This window comes from Saimiri boliviensis, chromosome 17 (genome assembly GCF_048565385.1).
Source record: "Saimiri boliviensis isolate mSaiBol1 chromosome 17, mSaiBol1.pri, whole genome shotgun sequence".
Classification (NCBI taxonomy): Eukaryota; Metazoa; Chordata; class Mammalia; order Primates; family Cebidae; genus Saimiri; species Saimiri boliviensis.
Window position 1 is genome coordinate 43,212,419 of NC_133465.1, and position 18,730 is coordinate 43,231,148.

Sequence of the window (18,730 nt, forward strand, 5' to 3'; positions counted from 1 at the left end):
TCTGTGTTTTAGAAAGACGACTTCTCACCACAGTTTGGTGAATCAGTTAAAACATGATTGCAAACCCAGGCAAGGCTCTTTTCTTTTTATTTCCTTTTCTCTGTGTTCTTATCACAGTCCAGTGGCATAGTAAATAAATAGATCTGAAAATGACATTTCGTCATTCGTTTTTAAAGATAGGCTCTCAAGTGATGCATGTTTAATGGTGATCTGACTCAGAGGGAATACATCGATCTTGCAAGGTTTGTAAAAAGACAATTTGGCATTTTTAAATCCTCTTGTCCTTTTTAGAATCATGAGGCCATTTGAAGGATTGCTGCCTTAATTTGCGTCCGGATTCTCACTTTGGTCTGTTGCCACTTACAGTGGCTTAGCTGCTAAAGAGACTTCCGTTCTTTTGTGGTTCTATATTAAGGATCGATTTTTAGGATAAAAATGAAGCTGAGGATGCTGGGTTACAGATATGTGTTATTGATAAAATCAAAAGACACATATGCTTAACCCACTACCACAGAACACTCATTGTTTTGAAGGAACACAATTTTTTTCAAGTAAATAAAGTACTGTGGAGATTCTTGATGCCATAATTATGATAGTACATCAGATTCGTTTCATCACTATAGTCTGTAGCATACATAGGATATGCTATAAATTATTTTTAATTGAATTTTCCCTGTAAGAAAGCATATCAGAATTCTGTGAATGGTATTGTTACAGAAAAACTTAAAACCCATTCTTATTCTAAAAGTAAATTATTCATAATCTCTGTCCTTTAACTGATCAAAGTACACTAATGTTTCATGATTGAGAAACAGTGGATCATTATAGTTAGTCATTCTTTAAGATGAACTCCTGACATCTACCAGAAAGTATTGATTATTACAATTTATTTAGATGTTATAACTAGTGCATTGAAGTTACCATGCCTGGAATTAGAAGGGCTTTTTCCTAACACTTTCATTTCTTATAAGTAAAATCTCACTGAAAGTGAAGTTGTGGAAGAGAGTATCTTCCAAGACCACAGGTCTCTTAGACAATTAGCATGTGCTGCCCCTTTGTAGGAATGAGAGGGTTCTTCATCCTCCATGAATACTCATGGTTTCTATAAATTACCTTGTGGCTTGGCATTATTGAGGGTATACTTTATAAAAAGAAACCAATTTGGATATTTGGCTTTAAAATCTTTTTTTTTTTTTTTTTTTTTTTTTTTTTTTTTTTTTTTTTTTTTGAGCCAGAGTCTTGCCTAGGCTGGTATAGTCTCAGCTCACTGCAACCTCTACCTTCCAGGCTCAAGCAGCTCTCCTGCCTTAGGCTTCCAAGTACCTGGGACTACAGGCACATACCACCATGCCTGACTAATTTCTTTATTTTTAGTAGAGATAGGGTTTTGCCATGTTGGTCAGGCTGGTCTCAAACTGCTGGCCTCAAGTGACTCCTACCTCAGCCTCCCAAAGTGCTGGGAAAAGTCTTCTTCCTTTTCAAACCAAACCTTTTCCTCCAAGAGTAATTAAATCATATCCAAGATTCCCACATGAGCCCTACACTGGAACAGGGGTTCTTTTTCTAGATATCACGCTTGCCTCAGAAGAGGTCTTACAAACCTTGGCGACCAAGCAACCAAACAGCATTTTTTTTTTTTTTTTCCGAGACAGAGTCTTGCTCTGTCACCCAGGCTGGAGTGCAGTGGTATAATCTTGGCTCACTGCAACCTCCACCTCCCAAGTTCAAGCAATTCTGCTTCTTCAGCCTCCCGAGTAGCTGGATTACAGGCACACGCCACCATGCCTGGCTAATGTTTTTGTATTTTTCGTAGAAACGGGGTTTCACCATGCTGGCCAGGCTGGTCTCAAACTCCTGACCTCATGATCCACCTGCCTAAGCCTCCCAAACTGCTAGGATTATGAGCTTCTGGCTGTGTCCTCTTATGTTTCCTTTTTTTTTTTTTTTTGAGACAGAGTCTTGCTCTGTCGCCAGGAGTCAGGCTGGAGTGCAGTGGCGCGATCTCGGCTCACTGCAACCTCCGCCTACTGGGTTCAAGCAATTCTCCTGCCTCAGCCTCCTGAGTAGCTGGGACTATAGGCACGCGCCACCACACCCGGCTGATTTTTGTATTTTTTAGTAGAGACGGGGTTTCACCATGTTGGCCAGGATGGTCTTGATCTCTTGACCTCGTGATCTGCCCGCCTTGGCCTCCCAAAGTGCTGGGATTACAGGCATGAGCCACTGCACCCGGTCCTCTTATAGTTTCTTAACTCATGTGTCCTTTTATTGCATTCCGAGACTTTCTTGTATTTTGCTCTATATCTCTGTTGACCTCTTAGATTTCACATAGATCTGCACTAGGAGACGATTCTAAAGATTAATCAGTTAGTACATTAAAAAGTTAAAAGGTCAGGCATGGTGGCTCATGCCTATAATCCCAGCACTTTGGGAGGCCGAGGCGAGCGGATCACAAGGTCAGAAGATGGAGACCATCCTGGCTAACATGGTGAAACCCTGTCTCTACTAAAAATACAAATAATAATAATAATAATAATAATAATAATAGCTGGGTATGGTGGCTTGTGCCCGAAGTCCCAGCTACTTGGAGGCTGAGGCAGGAGAATTGCTTGAACTCAGGAGGTAGAGATTGCAGTGAGCCGAGATCACGCCGCTGCACTCCAGCCTGGGTGACAGAGAGTCTGTCTCAAAAAAATAAAAAGTAAATAAGAGTGCTCACTTTGGCAGTGAGTATACTAAAATTGGAATAACACAGAGATTAGCATAGCCCCTGTGCAAGGATAACACGCAAATTTGTGAAGCATTCCATGTTTTTGAACTAACACAGAAACAGAAAACTAAATATGTAATGTTCTGTCTTATAAGTGGGAGCTACACATTGGGTACATATGGACATAAATATGGCAACAATAGACACTGGGTAAATACAGGAGGAGGGAGGCAGGGGAGCAAGGGTTGAAAAACTATTATTGGGTACTGTGCTCACCACCTGGGTGACAGATACATTCATACTCCAAACCTCAGCATCACACAATATACCTTTGTAACAAACCTACACATGTACCCTGGATCCTAAAATAAAAGCTGAAAAAAAACACAAAAATAAAATAAAACCTGCTCAGTTTGCTCATAAAAAAGTAAATAAGAAATATAGATATTAAAATAATTTTTGACACCAAGAGTTAGAATAATCACACATCATGCCTGTTTCTTCTTCCAAAATACAGGGTCTCTTTTTGCCGGGGAGTGAAGTGGGAAGACCCAGTCTTTCCTCAACCACTTCTATGCATGTCTGAAGCTCAGAGTATTGGAAAGAGCACCGGCTTTTCCAACTGAGCAACCTTCAGCAAGTCATGTCATTTCACTACACCTCAGTTTCCTAGTCTGTAAAGTGAGGATGATAATAAAACATGCCTCATAGGGATGTTGTGGGACTTAGATGTAAAAATGCTTGATACAATCCTGATTAATTAAAAACTGGTTAGGATTTTTTGGGGGCCATTTTTGTTAAAGCATATTCATTTTAATTATTTTGTTTATTATCTGCTTTTTTTTCCTTAGTACTACTGACGTAGGACCTCAGAAGTTTTTATATCTTCAGTATAACAGGATTTTCTCCACAGATTTCTGTAACCTAAGTTCACTATAACCTGAATTCACTGGTCTTTTTAAAAGACCTTCAAAAATTGGAAGGGCAACATGAGTCTATTGAGGTCTCATGAAAGTTGTCTTCTGTGTTGGTTTGCTAACTACAAACACGTCATTTCTACCGTTTTCTGGGGTCCTTTAGTCTAGCTCCAGTTGCTCTCATTTTGTTTCCTAGCTTCTTACATCACAGCTTGTTGAAGAACTTGATTAAGTACATTGTGTTCACTCCCTTCATCTGTTGTCCAATTTATTTCTCCATGAACCGTTCCATTCAGTTAGTTTAAAGCCATCTGTTTGAGTGCTTTCTGTATCTTTGAAACTTTTAGATGCTAAATCTATTAGCAATGGTTTAGAATTTTTCACCCTTTATATGTTGGGCTAAATTCCTTAATAAATGAAACAGAATGAAAGAAAAGTGTTTGGTGTAAGTGTAAACTCAGGCGGATATCAAATGGAACCACAGAAGTTAAAGAACTATATACACCTGTTCAAGGGATTAATCAAGTCATTTCAATGACTAATAGTCATTGAAACCAACTTCCCTGTTAGCACCAGAAGATGAACACTTCCTGCCAGATACTACAAACTATCATTTATTGACTGGTTTCTGAAAATTGAGAAAAAGGAAAAAAAAAAAAGTAAACCAGAAAAGCAAGAAGCTAAGGAAAAGCAGTAATGAACTTATTAAAGAAGGCCACAGAAATCAGATGCACAAAAAAGAGAGCTTCATGAACAGATTTGAAATCCACAATCACCAGACTAGAGAAAATTATCCCTCACAACATACCTACTATACCCTCCTCACCTCGGTACATTTGAGGCATTTTAAAGCATGTATTTGTGTACATGTCTGCAGATGCACACACACCAGCCATCTGTGAGTGCACTGGAATTGCAGGTAGAATTTGACCATTCCCAGCCCTCAAATATTAAATTTTCTCCAATCTCATACACCCAATTCGCAGGTTTTTTTGCATGAGTACTTTAATGAAGGAACCTGCTAACTTCACCCTGTCTGAAATTCACCCCTGGTAGCTATCAGTCTCTAGGCTCAAGTTGGTTTGGTCCCTTTTTAAACAGTTGAAAAGAACTTGAATTAAAAGGGAGGATGGGAGAAGTCCATGACTTAATAGGGAAAAGATTTGAACAAAAGATGTTTTTAAAAAAATTATTTATTTTCCTTTCTGGATGATTTAGCAAGAGATCAAGCCAGCTGCCTATAATGAAAGTTAGTGGACACCTGGTTTGTTCTGCAGGGGCTGCAGCCTTTTTGCTGTGGAAATTGTGTGGCCTCCTGTGCTATTAGCCTTGTGCTCTGGTGTTGCCAACTGATTTCTCCAATTCTCTTTTCTCAGTGGGCTAGAACACAGCTGGTTAAATAGTCCGTGACTCACATAAGCTCCCGTGTCTTTTTTATTGACTGCTTTATGGAAATGTATCACAGTCCAAAGGGTCCCCATTGTTGTTGCTATGCATAGCTGACTGAAGAGTCATGTTTAGCATTGAGAGATGGAATCCTATCCTGTCGTTTTTTATTGCAGAGTTGGATGTCGGTGGGATACAAGGGTTTAAAGGAATCTAGATAAAGAGAGAAAGATATCTGAGAATTTCTTTTATCTTCATCTGCCATCAAAGTTGGGTGGCCATCACTTCTGGGTAACACACTTCTCTGTTGATCTTATCTTTATGGCCCCATATCCTTCAGCTAAGTGAATCTTTTCTTTATATGGGCTGTTCTAAAAGATTTAGTTAAGTGTAATGGTAGAGAGCGATTATAACACTAATGTAATTCTGTTTTGTCCTGATATAATGTAATACACCTTTAGACTTACCCAAGAGGGCCATTTATTCTCAATAAATCGAAATCATTTTTATTTTTTCATGATGGTGGTGGTATCTTTTCTCAGGTAATGAACAAAAAGCTTCTTTTTTTAACTGTATACTTAAATATAAATTTTTTTGCCTTAAAATAGCAACTTATACAATTGTTTGCAACTTCTTCCTGTTTTTATACCCATCCTCTAAAACCTACTTTTACATACTTTCTACTATACATTAAGTAGCTCTCTGCAGATCTGTTTATTTACTAGTAGGCATGGATTCAGGCATACAAGATTCCTGCCTCATCCCCCCATGGCATGGCTAACATTGTGCCTCCTCAGGATCATCAGTTCTTGATCAGTAGGACCCTGCGCTGACACCAAAAGAGGACATAGCTTGCATGCCACTGTGGATTCCCATCTTGTTTGCTTGGATTTGTCAGATCATGGAGCTAATGAGATTGAGCTCAGAGTCAACTATATTGAGAACAGCTCTGTTATTGGACTCACCATATAGTACCTTGTACATATAAGACAATTATTTCCTAATTTTTTTTCCATAGACATTCTAAACTTTGCCTATAATCCCATTTTTTCCCACTGCCCATAAGAGAAACCAGGCAAGAGAGTTCCTCAATACAGATTCTAATGAATAAGAAAGCTACATAGGCCGGGTGCTGTGGCTCACGTCTGTATCCCGGTACTTTAGGAGGCCAAGGCAGGTGGATCACCTGAGGTCAGGAGTTCGAGACCAGCCTCATCAACATGGTGAAACCCCATCTCTACTGAAAATACAAAAATTATCCAGGTGTGGTGGTGGGCGCCTGTAATCCCAGCTACTTGGGAGGCTAGGGTAGGAGAATCGCTGGAACCCAAGAGGCAGAGGTTGCAGTGAGCCAAGATTGCGCCCTTGCACTCTAGCCTGGGTGACAAGAGTGAGACTCTGTTAGAAAGAGAGAGAGAGAGAGAGAGAGAGAGAGAGAGAGAGAGAGAGAGAAGGAAGGAAGGAGAGAGAAAGAAAGAAAAGAAAGAGAAGGAAAGAAGGAAGGAAGACACATCTTACTGACTACACACAAAAACACAGCATATAAAAAACTGTTTCCAGCTATATTACTTTTCAGAATCTTTTTGGTGAATGACCAAGAGAGAAAATTCAGCAATTCCTTCAGTACCCAATTTTAGCAAACTGAGTCTGACTCATGGGGAGAGAAGGTGGTGGTGGTGCTGTCCCTTGTCTCCTAGAATTAGTAACTTAGAGTTACATCTCTGCTGCATTATGTCTTTGTTTTCTTGGTGGTGGCATTCTTGGGTTTCGGTTAGTGGGGAGAGAAAAGTCTCATGCTGATAATGTACTGAAAGTAAATGAAATTAAATAAGCGAAGCAGTGCTCATCACTACTTCCTCCCCCCTGGGTAATTCAATTCAAGCTCTCTCTCTGATGGCAACTCACAGGGGCTGTCTCTGTCACCCCGCTGGGGCCTGGAGTCTTAACATCTAAATAAAAGTTTCACTCAAGCATTTTTTATGCTCCTGCCAGCAGGATCAGTGAGCTGGTGTGGGCACATTAATGTAATATTCATACTCACAGACTCTCCCTGCACACGAGGCAATGTCTTCCCATTTTCATAATTATAGATGTTCCATAAAATGCCATTTAAATTTGCATTAAAAAAGGAGATTTGAATTCTAATAGAACGTTTAACATGTCTTTTATGATTCAGACTCTTGGCATCTTTAACAAGGAGCTGTGTCTCTAAGTTTAACAAGACCTTCAAAAACAAAAGGAAAAAAACCTATAGGAAGAAGAGATGGAAACTCCCAAGCTTATGGGATCCTGTTTTCCTTATCCCCCTGTCTTTAATTTAATTTTTAGGCCTCCAGGAGCAATTTTTTTTTTTTAAGGAACAGAGTCTAGCTCTGTCACCCAGGCTGGACTGCCGTGGTTCAATCACATCTCATGGCAGCCTTGAACTCCTGGGCTCAAGGGATCGCCCTACCTCAGCCTTCCAAGTAGCTGGGATTACAGGTGTGTGCCACCACACCTGGCCTCCCCAGGAGCAATTTTTTGACAGCACTTCAGAGAGCCTTCTCTGGTCCTCACCCCACTCAATGCCTCTCCCTAAGTAGAATCTGCTACTGTTTTCTTGGAGTGTTTTCAGAGGGATAGGAGAAATGAAAGAATCCTAGAAAAATGAACTTTCCTTTGCTGCTTTTCATCTCATGCATGCACCCTAAAATGGATTAAAAGGATTTATGGCAACCACATAGTTTGCTAACTGTGAAACACACAAATGAAAATAGTCCATGAACAAGGAAGTTCACAATAGGCCCATTGGATAAAGAATCAGGCACATAGACACACTTAAAAACAAAAAAGAGGTTCTTCTGATCTACCTTTTTAAAACTAAGCTTGAAGGAGCTTTAAAGCAAAATGTAATTTTGATTGCATTTCAAATTGTCATGAGATTTTTTTTTTTTGAGATGGAGTTTCACTCTTGTTACCCAGGCTGGAGTGCAGTGGCGCGATCTCTGCTCACCGTAACCGCCGCCTCCTGGGTTCAGGCAATTCTCCTGCCTCAGCCTCCCGAGTAGCTGGGATTACAGGCACGTGCCACCATGCCCAGCTAATTTTTTGTATTTTTAGTAGAGACGGGGTTTCACCATGTTGACCAGGATGGTCTCAATCTCTTAACCTTGTGATCCACCCGTCTCGGCCTCCCAAAGTGCTGGGATTACAGGCTTGAGTCACCACGCCTGGCGAGATGGTTTTTTTTTTTTTTTTTTTTTTTTTTTTTGAGACTGAGTTTTGCCCTTGTTACCCAGGCTGGAGTGCAATGGCGCGATCTCGGCTCACCGCAACCTCCGCCTCCTGGGCTCAGGCAATTCTCCTGCCTCAGCCTCCTGAGTAGCTGGGATTACAGGCATGTGCCACCATGCCCAGCTAATTTTTTGCACTTTTAGTAGAGACGGGGTTTCACCATGTTGACCAGGATGGTCTCGATCTCTCGACCTCGTGATCCACCCACCTCGGCCTCCCAAAGTGCTGGGATTACAGGCTTCAGCCACCGCGCCCGGCGAGATGTTATTTTTAAACAAAAAGTAGGAAGAGTACTGAGCAAAGTAATGCCAGTTCACAGTCACCTTTGAATAAATGTTACTGAAGGAAATGTTCAAAAAACAATTGTTTGAAAAAAAGTTATTTCAACCATAACTCTCAAGATATCGTATAGGTGGCCCAGTTGATTCATATGTAGTTATTCCTTACTTTGTTTTGTATTTGATTTGCTTCATAAATTATTTAAGTCAATCCAAAAGAGATTTGGGTTCTGGGACTAAAAAGAATAAATGTTAAAATACTGCTAGCCCAATTTTTACCTTCATTTTGCCTAATTAAGAAATGTAGAATGTGTTCTTAAAAGAGATTGGTTTTTGTTGTTGTTGTTGTTGTTGTTGTTCTTTCATTTTATTTTTTGAGAATTAAATTCCTTCTTTGTCTCTATCCTTTGTCTCTCCCTTCTGTGAAGTAAGTATAAACCCCAGTGGAGGAAGATGGATTAGGATCTTGACTTTTCAATAAATTTGTACCTAACAAGGCTAATTGAAAGCCAAGAATGTTAGCAGCATACAATGAAAGGCTAATGTCAGTTTCAGGGTATTTTTTTGTGAAGCCTTCTACAATTCTTAGATTCTTTCCCATACTTTTTTTTTTTTTTTTTTTTTTTTTTTGAGATGGAGTCTCGCCCTGTCACCCAGGCTGGAGTGCAATGGCATGATCTCGGCTCACTGCAATCTCTGCCTCTGGGTTCAAGCGATTCTCCTGCCTCAGCCTCCCAGGTAGCTGGGGTTACAGGCACATACCACCACAGCCGGCTAATTTTTTGTATCTTCAGTAGAGACGGGTTTCACCGTGTTGGCCAGGCTGCTCTTAAACTCCTGACCTTGTGATCCACTCGCCTCAGCCTCCCAAAGTGCTTGGATTACAGGCAAGAGCCACTGCACAGTCTCTTTCCCATTACTTTTAAGAAATCAGGATTTGGCAGTTATTGCTAAGTTCAGCTTGCATAGCTCATTTTGTATGAACTTAAAATTTATGTTCACAGAGGTGGCTGGCTGTCTGTTAAAAGAAAAAAAATTGAACGTGTGTTTATTGTTCCCTCTTAGATAACTACATTTGATGTGAAGTCTATTACTTATTAAAGCTTGTCTGTGCTGGTAGCTATTCATTTGACTTTTGATTATCTCAATGAGGTTTATCCAATTTGGAGCTTATATACATAAGAAAATTCTTAATTTTCTGGGGTCCTTTTCCTGCCAGTCAGTACATATTTAGGCTTCCTCACCTTACTACAAATTAATGTATATTTAGATATTTTAAAGCAATTTTAGCATTAGATATAATTGAAAAGAAAGAAAATTGGCCAGGCAGTGGCTCACATCTGTAATCCAGCACTTTGGGAGGCCAAGGTGGACAGACCACTTAAGGTCAGAAGTCTGAGACCAGCCTGGCCAGTACGGTGAAATCTCTTCTCTACCAAAAATACAAAAAAAATTAGCTGGCCGTGGTGGCGGGCGCCTGTAGTCCCAGCTATCTGGGAGGCTGAGGCAGGAGAATCGCTTGAACCTGGGAGATCGAAGTTGCAGTGAGCCGAGATCGCACCACACTGCACTCCGGCCTGGGTGACAGAGCGAGACTCTGTCTCAGAAAAAAGAAAGAGCCGGCCGGGCATGGTGGCTCAAGCCTGTAATCCCAGCACTTTGGGAGGCCGAGGCGGGTGGATCACGAGGTCAAGAGATCGAGACCATCCTGGTCAACATGGTGAAACCCCGTCTCTACTAAAAAAATACAAAAAATTAGCTAGGCATGGTGGCGTGTGCCTGTAATCCCAGCTACTCAGGAGGCTGAGGCAGGAGAATTGCCTGAACTCAGGAGGCGGAGGTTGCGGTAAGCCGAGATCGCGCCATTGCACTCCAGCCTGGGTAACAAGAGCGAAACTCCGTCTCGAAAAAAGAAAGGAAGGAAATTTACTTTTCTCTCCAATCATGTAGAAATTGTCTTATCTTGTGCTGTGTTTAAGCAGTTGCCCTTTTGTACTCTGTTATTAATGTGAATTATCTAAAGTAGCCTAAATTAAAATTTTGCCAGGTTTCAACAAAGCATTTTGCCATTGGTCTTTTTAGGAATGGAAGACATCATCAGAGGAGCTCAAGAGCTTGATAACATAATCAAGCAAGGATACTTGGAGAAGAAAAGCAAAGGTATTGGTCAGACCCACAGATTGCAGGACATTCCAGGAAGGAAAGGGAAGTGAGGAAAAAGAAGGCTAACACGTTGGGTGCCTTCTCTGTGTCCAGTACTGTGCTAGGCAGATACAAGGCAAAAGAAAGCAAGGAAAGGAGAAGAGTCTGGTGTTTGTGTGTAGGCTAAAGAAAGATGTTCCAGCCTTGAGCAGTCTGTAAGCTTCATCAAGATAGGAATAGTTATGACCTGCTCACCTCTCTATCTCCAATGCCTTCTACATGACAGGTGCTTAATAAAACTTATTAAACCAATGAATGGTATTCTTGTCCTCATCTCTCAGTGTGCTCCCACTGTATAGTTTTTATATCATATGTGAAGCAGCCTACTTTCAAATTTCAGACAAGCCCAACTCCTTTTTTTTTTTTTTTTTTTTTTTTTTTTGAGACAGAGTCTTGCTCTGGGTGCAATCGTGGCGCACTGCAACCTCCAGCTCCTGGTTAAAGTGATTCTGCTGTCTCAACCCCCTGAGTAGCTAGGACTACAGGTTTGTGCCACCATGCCCAGCTAATTTTTTGCATTTTTAGCAGAGACAGGATTTTACCATGTTGGCCAGGCTAGTCTTAAACTTCTGGCCTCAAGTGATCTACCCACCTGAGCCTCCCAAAATGCTGGGATTACAGGCATGAGCCACCACCTTTAAAAAGAAAAAAAAAAAAAAAAAAGACAGGATCTCCCTCTATTGCCAAGGCTGAAGTACAGCAGCACCATCCTAACTCACTGCAGCCTCCAACTCCTGGGCTCAAGTGATGCTCCCACTTTAGCCTCTCAAATAGCTGGGACAACGGTTCACATAACTGTGCATGGCTATTTTATTATTTTTTTGTAGAGACATGGTCTCACTTTGTTGCTTAGGCTGATCTCAAACTCCTGGTTTTAAGCATACCTCCCATCTCAGCTTCCCAAAGTTCTGGGATTACAGACATGAGCCACTACTCCTGCCTTCAAACCCAACTCTTGACCTCTAACTCATTCAATTAGAATAGGTACCACTAGAGTTGGCGTCTTAGGTTTAACACTCAACAGGCAAATTGGCTCAGCACCAAAAGAAAAAAAAAAAAAGACTCTTTCATGGCCATGGCCTGGAGAATCATTTTGCTTTGTCAAAGGCAACACATAAAGATATAATGGAGAATTTGAAAATATGCAGAATGAGATTAGAACCCAAAAGATATAAAGGAGTCTAGATAAAAAGACAGCTGTGGGAGCACAGAGCAGCCAACTCTGTTTAGAACTTGGACTTTTAACTGATCTAGTCCCCTGGACCCTGAGTCAATATGGGATAACCTGTGGGAGTAAAAAGGAGGGTTTTACAGTCCATTAACCTGGGAAATAAAACAGTAACACACTGGACTGTATGTTGTTGGATTTTACAGACTTTTCAATGATGGTAGTTATCTGAATTTATGTCCCCTACTGCTGTTCTGTTTAGATCATAGTTTCTTTGGATCGGAGTGGCAGAAGCGATGGTGTGTTGTCAGCAGAGGTCTCTTCTACTACTATGCTAATGAGAAGAGTAAGTGTTCTTCATTTGCACAGCAGCATCTCACTCCTGGATGCAAACACTTCGTAAATTCTCAAGCACTTAGATCTCAAGATAGCAGTCCTTAACTAATACCCATAAAGGGACATGCTTAGGAAAGAAATAGGCATGGGCACATAATACCTTGCCCATCACCAAAAACACAGAAGCCAATTTAGAAATTATTTCACCTTTAAACACTAAGAGTGTGGTCAGCATATCAAAAGATTATCTTTTATTATGATTAACAACACAACATTATAAAAGTTGAATGTTTTTATTTAAAAAAAAAAGAACTTGAAAAACTTGAAACTCTTTATAGGCATCAATGCCATAGCTAAAATATTGAAAAAGAAAATTAATTCTGAGAAAGACTTAAAGAGCTTAAACAATGGCCCATAAATAGAACCCCCAAGGGCATGCTCCAAACTTTATCCTAATGACTACTAGGAAGTAAGTAGTCCAGTGGACATTCCTATAGCCATGGAATATGGAGACCCAAACGATTGCTGTACCCAAGACATGCCCTTCAGCCAGATGACAGCAACAGTGAAGTGTTGATTCAGGCCAGAGATAGTTTTTTAATGATCCACCACTGACTCAATCAAGTCAACCCTAGAAGACCTTCTATCCATGTTTAATGTAATTGATTGGTTTATGAAAAGAAATAGAGGACGTAAGCACAATGGGAGACAATTACAAATAAATACAAGCTAAAAATTATTATTATAGATGAATGCAAACTTTCAAATAGGGGATACTCTTATACAGAGTTGGACTGCCCCAGGAGTAATTCTAAGAAGCAAGAGAGAAACAAAGTTTAAAAAACATCAGTTCTTGTTGGGGCAAATTTCCTTGTGCTGTGCACCTTCATACAGAGGCCAGCAATACAGTTTGAATAGACCCTTCTTTTTCCTTGCAATCATTCTCTGTTTCTCCTTCCTTACTCCTTCCTCAAATTTAGTCCTCTCCCAGTGCCTGGATATCCAATGTAGAGAATAATCAGGCACCCATCCAGTTGCCTTTGTACTTCCTGCACCTGTGGCACTAAGGTAGTGGAAAGAACTGCAGCTTTGCTAAGTGACTTGAAATTCTTAAGATTTGCCCTTGGCGGAGATTGCAGTGAGCCAAGATCGCGCCACTGTACTCCAGCCTGGTGCCTGTCGACAGGGCAAGACTCTGTCTCAAAAAAAAAAAAAAAGAAGAAGAAAAAAAAAAAGATTTGCCCCTGGACTTGGTAGCAATTGCTTCATCCTGCCTCCCTGCCTGCAGTGGTTATCAAAGAACTTCACCTACTGTTCACCATCCTAGATTCCTCAGAACCTTTCCCATCTAGGGACAAAGTCTAAAGCTCTGCTTGGAAAGGATAACAGCATAGTTTGTAAACTGAGCTACAAGTCCCCTGTCTCCTTCTAACCCCCAGCCCGTTCTCAAACCCAGCAACCACAATTTCTCCTCTAAATTATAGGCATACAACACAGCCAGCTGTTCTTTTCTTATTTTAAAACTTCAAACTAATATACATTTGTTACTATAAAAATGTTCATCATTTCTTTTGCATTTAAATAAGTGCTTGGCATATCTAGATATAAAACAAGGTGTGTCAAGTCTGTTCATTCAGAATCTTCCATACTCACGATGAGAGAGGAGTAGGGAGAGCAAGAGCAAGAGACTCAGAGGCTTTTATTGACCATTTTGCCATCAGGGTGAAATAAAATCTGGTGACCAAAGAAACAACAAAACATTTTAGTGGCCAGTTAGAACAAGGAGAGATATTTTAACAAAAAAGATTCTGGTGTCAAAAAGCACTGTTCCATGGCTCCCTTCTCGCCAGTTATTTCTTATTGTGCCCATGACATTTTCTTTAGTAAGAAGAGTGTTTATGTATTTCTTTTAGCTCAACCGGGTGAAGACAGAGTCTTTTTTCTTTCTTTTTTAATGTTGTCATCCCACTGGCATCCTTATCATTATCATCATCAAAAAGCATTTATTAAGCAATTCATTTCACATGATACAGGGCTCAAAGCATCCCAGACACTGTGGTTCCTGTTCTCTGTGTTCTGCCTGAACCACACAATAAAGACACAAATTCTTGCGAGCCCTCCTCTTTTTGTGTTTCTAACATTTTTTTAAAGTAGTGACAAGCAGAATAGTCTCCCCTTCACTTAGGGTCCTTTTCCTTTTATCTCCTTCCTCGTCATCTAATAATACTCAACGTTACTCTGCTACTTCCCAGGTTGACCTCTTAGAAGAAGGATAAAAATACTGAGTTTGAATTATTCTCCCTCTAGCATAAATTCCCACCTGACCAGCAGGGGAGGGGGAGAGCAGTTTAGCCCAAATGCTACATAGGTCATGGGAGGCGATTTGGGGACCTTATAATGCTCCCCTGTGCTGCTGTCCCTCCCCTCAAATGTGAGCTCTGCTGGCGCTGATAATAATGTTTCAGCTCTATAATAGCCTTCGAGAGCCTCACGTTTACAGCCACACTCTCCCTGCTGTAATAATTCCTTCTTTCCGTTATTATAGATCTCTTAACATTCTAATAAATTCTCTGTCTCTGTTGTACTCTTTTGGCAAAATAACCTTTCACGTTGCATTTCCCTAGCTTGGTAGTGATATCTGCCTCACTGTCACAGTAGCCTCTTCTTAAGCTTCTCTACCTTTCCTTGGCTATTGTGGTTCCTCAGGGATGTAACAGCTGTTTCTGTGCTTTTATTTTACATACCAGAGAAGATGCCTTCCCTTGCCAGTTGCATCTCTCTAGGGATACAGGGAGCTTTTCTGTCTTTCAGGCAAGCAGCCCAAAGGGACCTTCCTCATTAAGGGCTACAGCGTACGGATGGCCCCCCACCTGCGAAGAGATTCCAAGAAAGAATCCTGCTTTGAACTGACCTCCCAGGATAGGCGCAGCTATGAGGTAGGACGCGCCAAGGAGATGGTGATCCTCATTGGTGTTGCAGTTTCCTTCTGTATTGCATGTGAGCCATGGTTACTATGCTGGGTTCCAGCCTTTCTTTGTTACCTGCTCATTTCCTACCAACTAAGACCCTCTTTCTTGACATGTCCTCACATTTGCCATGCCATACCCTCCCTATGTTGCCACTCTCATTCTAGATACAGACTTTGCTTGGCTTCCATCCTTCATTCCTCCCCTTCTCGATTTCACTTCATAGGTGAGCTGCTTGTCAATTGCAGCACACAAGCCAATTCCTTACTTATAGTGTCTGATTTTATGATTTAAAATCCCATTCTCTTTATTTTTCAACTGATTTTCTTCACTTTCTTCCACGAAACCCAGAAAACAGAAGAACTAACTGTAGAGTAAAAAAAAAATTATTTTCCCATGTTCATCTTGCTATCCAAAGTAGTCTTCCTGTGTGTGGATGCTTTGCATATCTCTGAAGGATTTCTAAGGTATTGGTAATAATAGTAACAATAATAACTGAAGGACTAGAGGACCTGGTCGGGGCAAGAAAGACTTATTCCTTGCTATGCTCAGTTTGAATCTTTACCTCATTATAAAATTAATTTGTTTTATTTTATTTTTGCCATCTTCATCCTGAACGACCAACAAAATTTAAAAATTTCTGACTGGGGAAATATAGTGATTTTTACCAATGTATGTTTGCGTGTGTGTGTATTGTTTCCTGCTTTTGGGTAATTTTTACCTTATCACGATTTTATTAAAGCAATTTAGAAAAACTTCAGCTTATGAAAAAGAGAAAAATCATGCTGAGTAAATTAACCACTTAAGTAACCCTTTTAGTCTTCATACTTTTCTCAGCATTCTTCTTTTTATTTCTGCAGTATCTTAACTCTTTAACAAAATGTTAAAGGACCTAGGTCTTCATTATGCAATTTCCAGAAATCGTTTAGCATTTGTACTAAAACTTGTCAATAGAGTCCTTTATGAATCTATATAATATAGATGTATGCACTGAATATGTTCCTATTTTTATTATTACATCCTGATAGTAACATATCTAGAGAAAAGTTTATGAAACAAGTCTAAACGAATATTTCTAGAAATGTTTTTACAGAAATGTGTTTTTAAGAAATGAAGAATGACAATGTCTATTAAAAAGTATTATACAGGAATCCAGTTCCTTTGTATAGCATATATCTTTACCTTACCCCAATGGCCAGATAATTAAAATATTTTTCAGGAGCAATTATTACAAGTTGATTTATTTAAAATAAAAAAATTACTAAGGGCTGATGCTTGACTGGCCTATTTTGTAAATCAGAATGTAGTTTATTTAATTCTTTTCTTTGGCCTGTTAAATTCAAATCATTACCATTGTCTGTGGATTCTTCTTCTACAACATCCTTTGGCTCTTCCCCTTCTTATTTATTCCCACAGCCACCACAATAGTTAAGTTCGCCCAGAGGACCAGTTGGTCTTCTGTCTCCAGATTTTTCTATTTCAATCCTTCCTACTCACAACTATTGAAAGAATCCCCTACTCCCTTTGCTAGAGCTGATAGTGGCTTCCTGTTGCCTACATTTTAACTCTGAACTCCAGGTACTCAGAGCCATTTTACAAAGTCTTCTCTGCCCCTCAGGTCTCCAACTTCACCTGTATTTTTCTCCAGTCAAGTTGATCTGCCAGCCTTCCCCATAAGTCATTTTATTCCTGTTCTTTTGCACATGGGTCTCCCTACCTGAAATGTCCAAACTCTATCCACCAGTTTCCACAAACCCTTCTTTAAAATCCAGCCAAAATGGTATTATTACAGCAAGCCACCCTGACCTAACCTACTCTAGGCAACAATAGGTGTTCCCTGTCTCCTCAATATCCAGTTGATACCAAGTGTGCCTCCTTTATAGTGTTCCCATTTCATCTGTGTGGGTTGGTTTGCTTTTTTTCTCGTAAACTTTTCTCAAATAAACGCCTGATGAAGGAATAGATAATTAAATGAAAGAATGCACGTGGACATGAACGCCTGGACTCAAAGAGCTATCATCTCTGGATATGCAAAACTGCTGAATGAAAAATCAGTTTGAGTGAATTATTTGGTCTTTTTCTATATGTTATGCAGACAGAGAATCCTGAACTTTAAACTTGACTCTGAAACTCAGAGGTTCCTCCCACTTGGACATCCCTGTCAAGATTCATGGAAATTTTAGTGACAGTGATAAATTAATTCACTGATTTTTCTCTAGTTTACAGCTACTAGTCCAGCAGAAGCCAGAGACTGGGTGGATCAAATAAGTTTCTTGTTAAAAGGTAAGTGTCACTGTTACAGAAATAACACTTGAGTTGATTTGCAGTTGAAGTTTTGTTGCATAAATGTAATCTACAGGCTTCAGTATGTATTTTTTCTATCCTTTCTCACGTCTGCCTTTCCTACCACATTCCTCATATTATGACAACAAATAGTACTATGTATAAATGAGAAGGTAAAGATGACATCAACCTGGAGAAGACCTCTGGTATAGCTCATCCATCTACCTACAGGCAAGTCTGTAATATTCAAACCCACTAAAAAAGAAGATTCTAAAAATCAGCTCAGCCCAATTCAGTGTCTCCTAACCCCTTATATTCTGGAAAGGAAATTCATAATATCCAACTTAAAGTCATCTAGTTGCAATTGAGGTTCCAAAACTTCTTATTTTAGTCTTAGGAGGAAGTAGAAATCTAAACTAATCTCGCTGGTCTTCAGGGACATTGTACATTAAAAACAAATTGCTATTTCCCAAGCCACAATAAGATATTCCTTGCTTTGGGATGGGAAGAGACCTGCCTGAAGATGGTAAATGACTGCTCTTAGAGTACCCTCTGCTGGCCAGCCTATAGACAAAGCAGAAACAGAGGCCCAGGAAGCCTTATCTGGGAGTGGCCTGGCAGGTAGAAGAAGCCAACCTTGAGGGTGTCACTTGGTATTAGACAATCCTCACTTACCATCATGGAAAGACCCTACCTCTGCAGAAAGGCAGAAGCACCAACTTTATACATGGCCCAAGACCTAGAAAGAAACACGTCAACCTAAAAACGCCAAGCCTTTTAATCTGTTTTTAATTCTGCTGTGAGATTTTATTGTGAAGCACCAGAGTTTTAATTACAAGAATTGTCTGTTTTACTCAGTTATGCCTTTGCTATCACAAAAACAAACTATTGCACCTACCAACAGCGTCACGTATAATAGACTGGAACTAGGCAAACATGAACATTGATGGCGAGACTACAGGGTACACTCTCATCTAGGTGCCTTGGATTTATGCGTGTAATATACCCCTAAGTGTGTAAACCTCAATAAAACTCAAAGCAGCTTTATTGAGCTGTACCCTGTAGTACTTTCAGAATCCCACATTGAAGAAATTACTCATTCCATTTTATTTTAAAACAAACAAAATAAAAACATATGGTTTAAGCCACAAATGTGTTTTTGATCCTTTCCTCATATGTGGTGGCACCAAAATTCAGATGAAAATTGTTGC

The 18,730-nt window shown here is 40.1% G+C and overlaps 1 protein-coding gene and 1 pseudogene across 4 annotated transcripts in view; both read left to right on the plus strand.

Annotated features, from left to right (window-relative positions):
* The window catches only part of SKAP1 (src kinase associated phosphoprotein 1), a 313,962-nt gene that overhangs the window by 246,273 nt on the left and 48,959 nt on the right, over window positions 1-18,730 (plus strand). For all 4 annotated transcript variants that reach the window (XM_039476898.2, XM_039476899.2, XM_039476900.2 and 1 more), the window contains exons 5-8: window positions 10,647-10,724; window positions 12,197-12,280; window positions 15,082-15,206; window positions 17,456-17,519. In XM_039476898.2, coding sequence (XP_039332832.1) covers window positions 10,647-10,724; window positions 12,197-12,280; window positions 15,082-15,206; window positions 17,456-17,519 — 351 coding nt within the window. The remainder of the gene's footprint in view (window positions 1-10,646; window positions 10,725-12,196; window positions 12,281-15,081; window positions 15,207-17,455; window positions 17,520-18,730) is intronic.
* On the plus strand, window positions 2,716-2,815 carry LOC120366974 (U6 spliceosomal RNA; annotated as a pseudogene).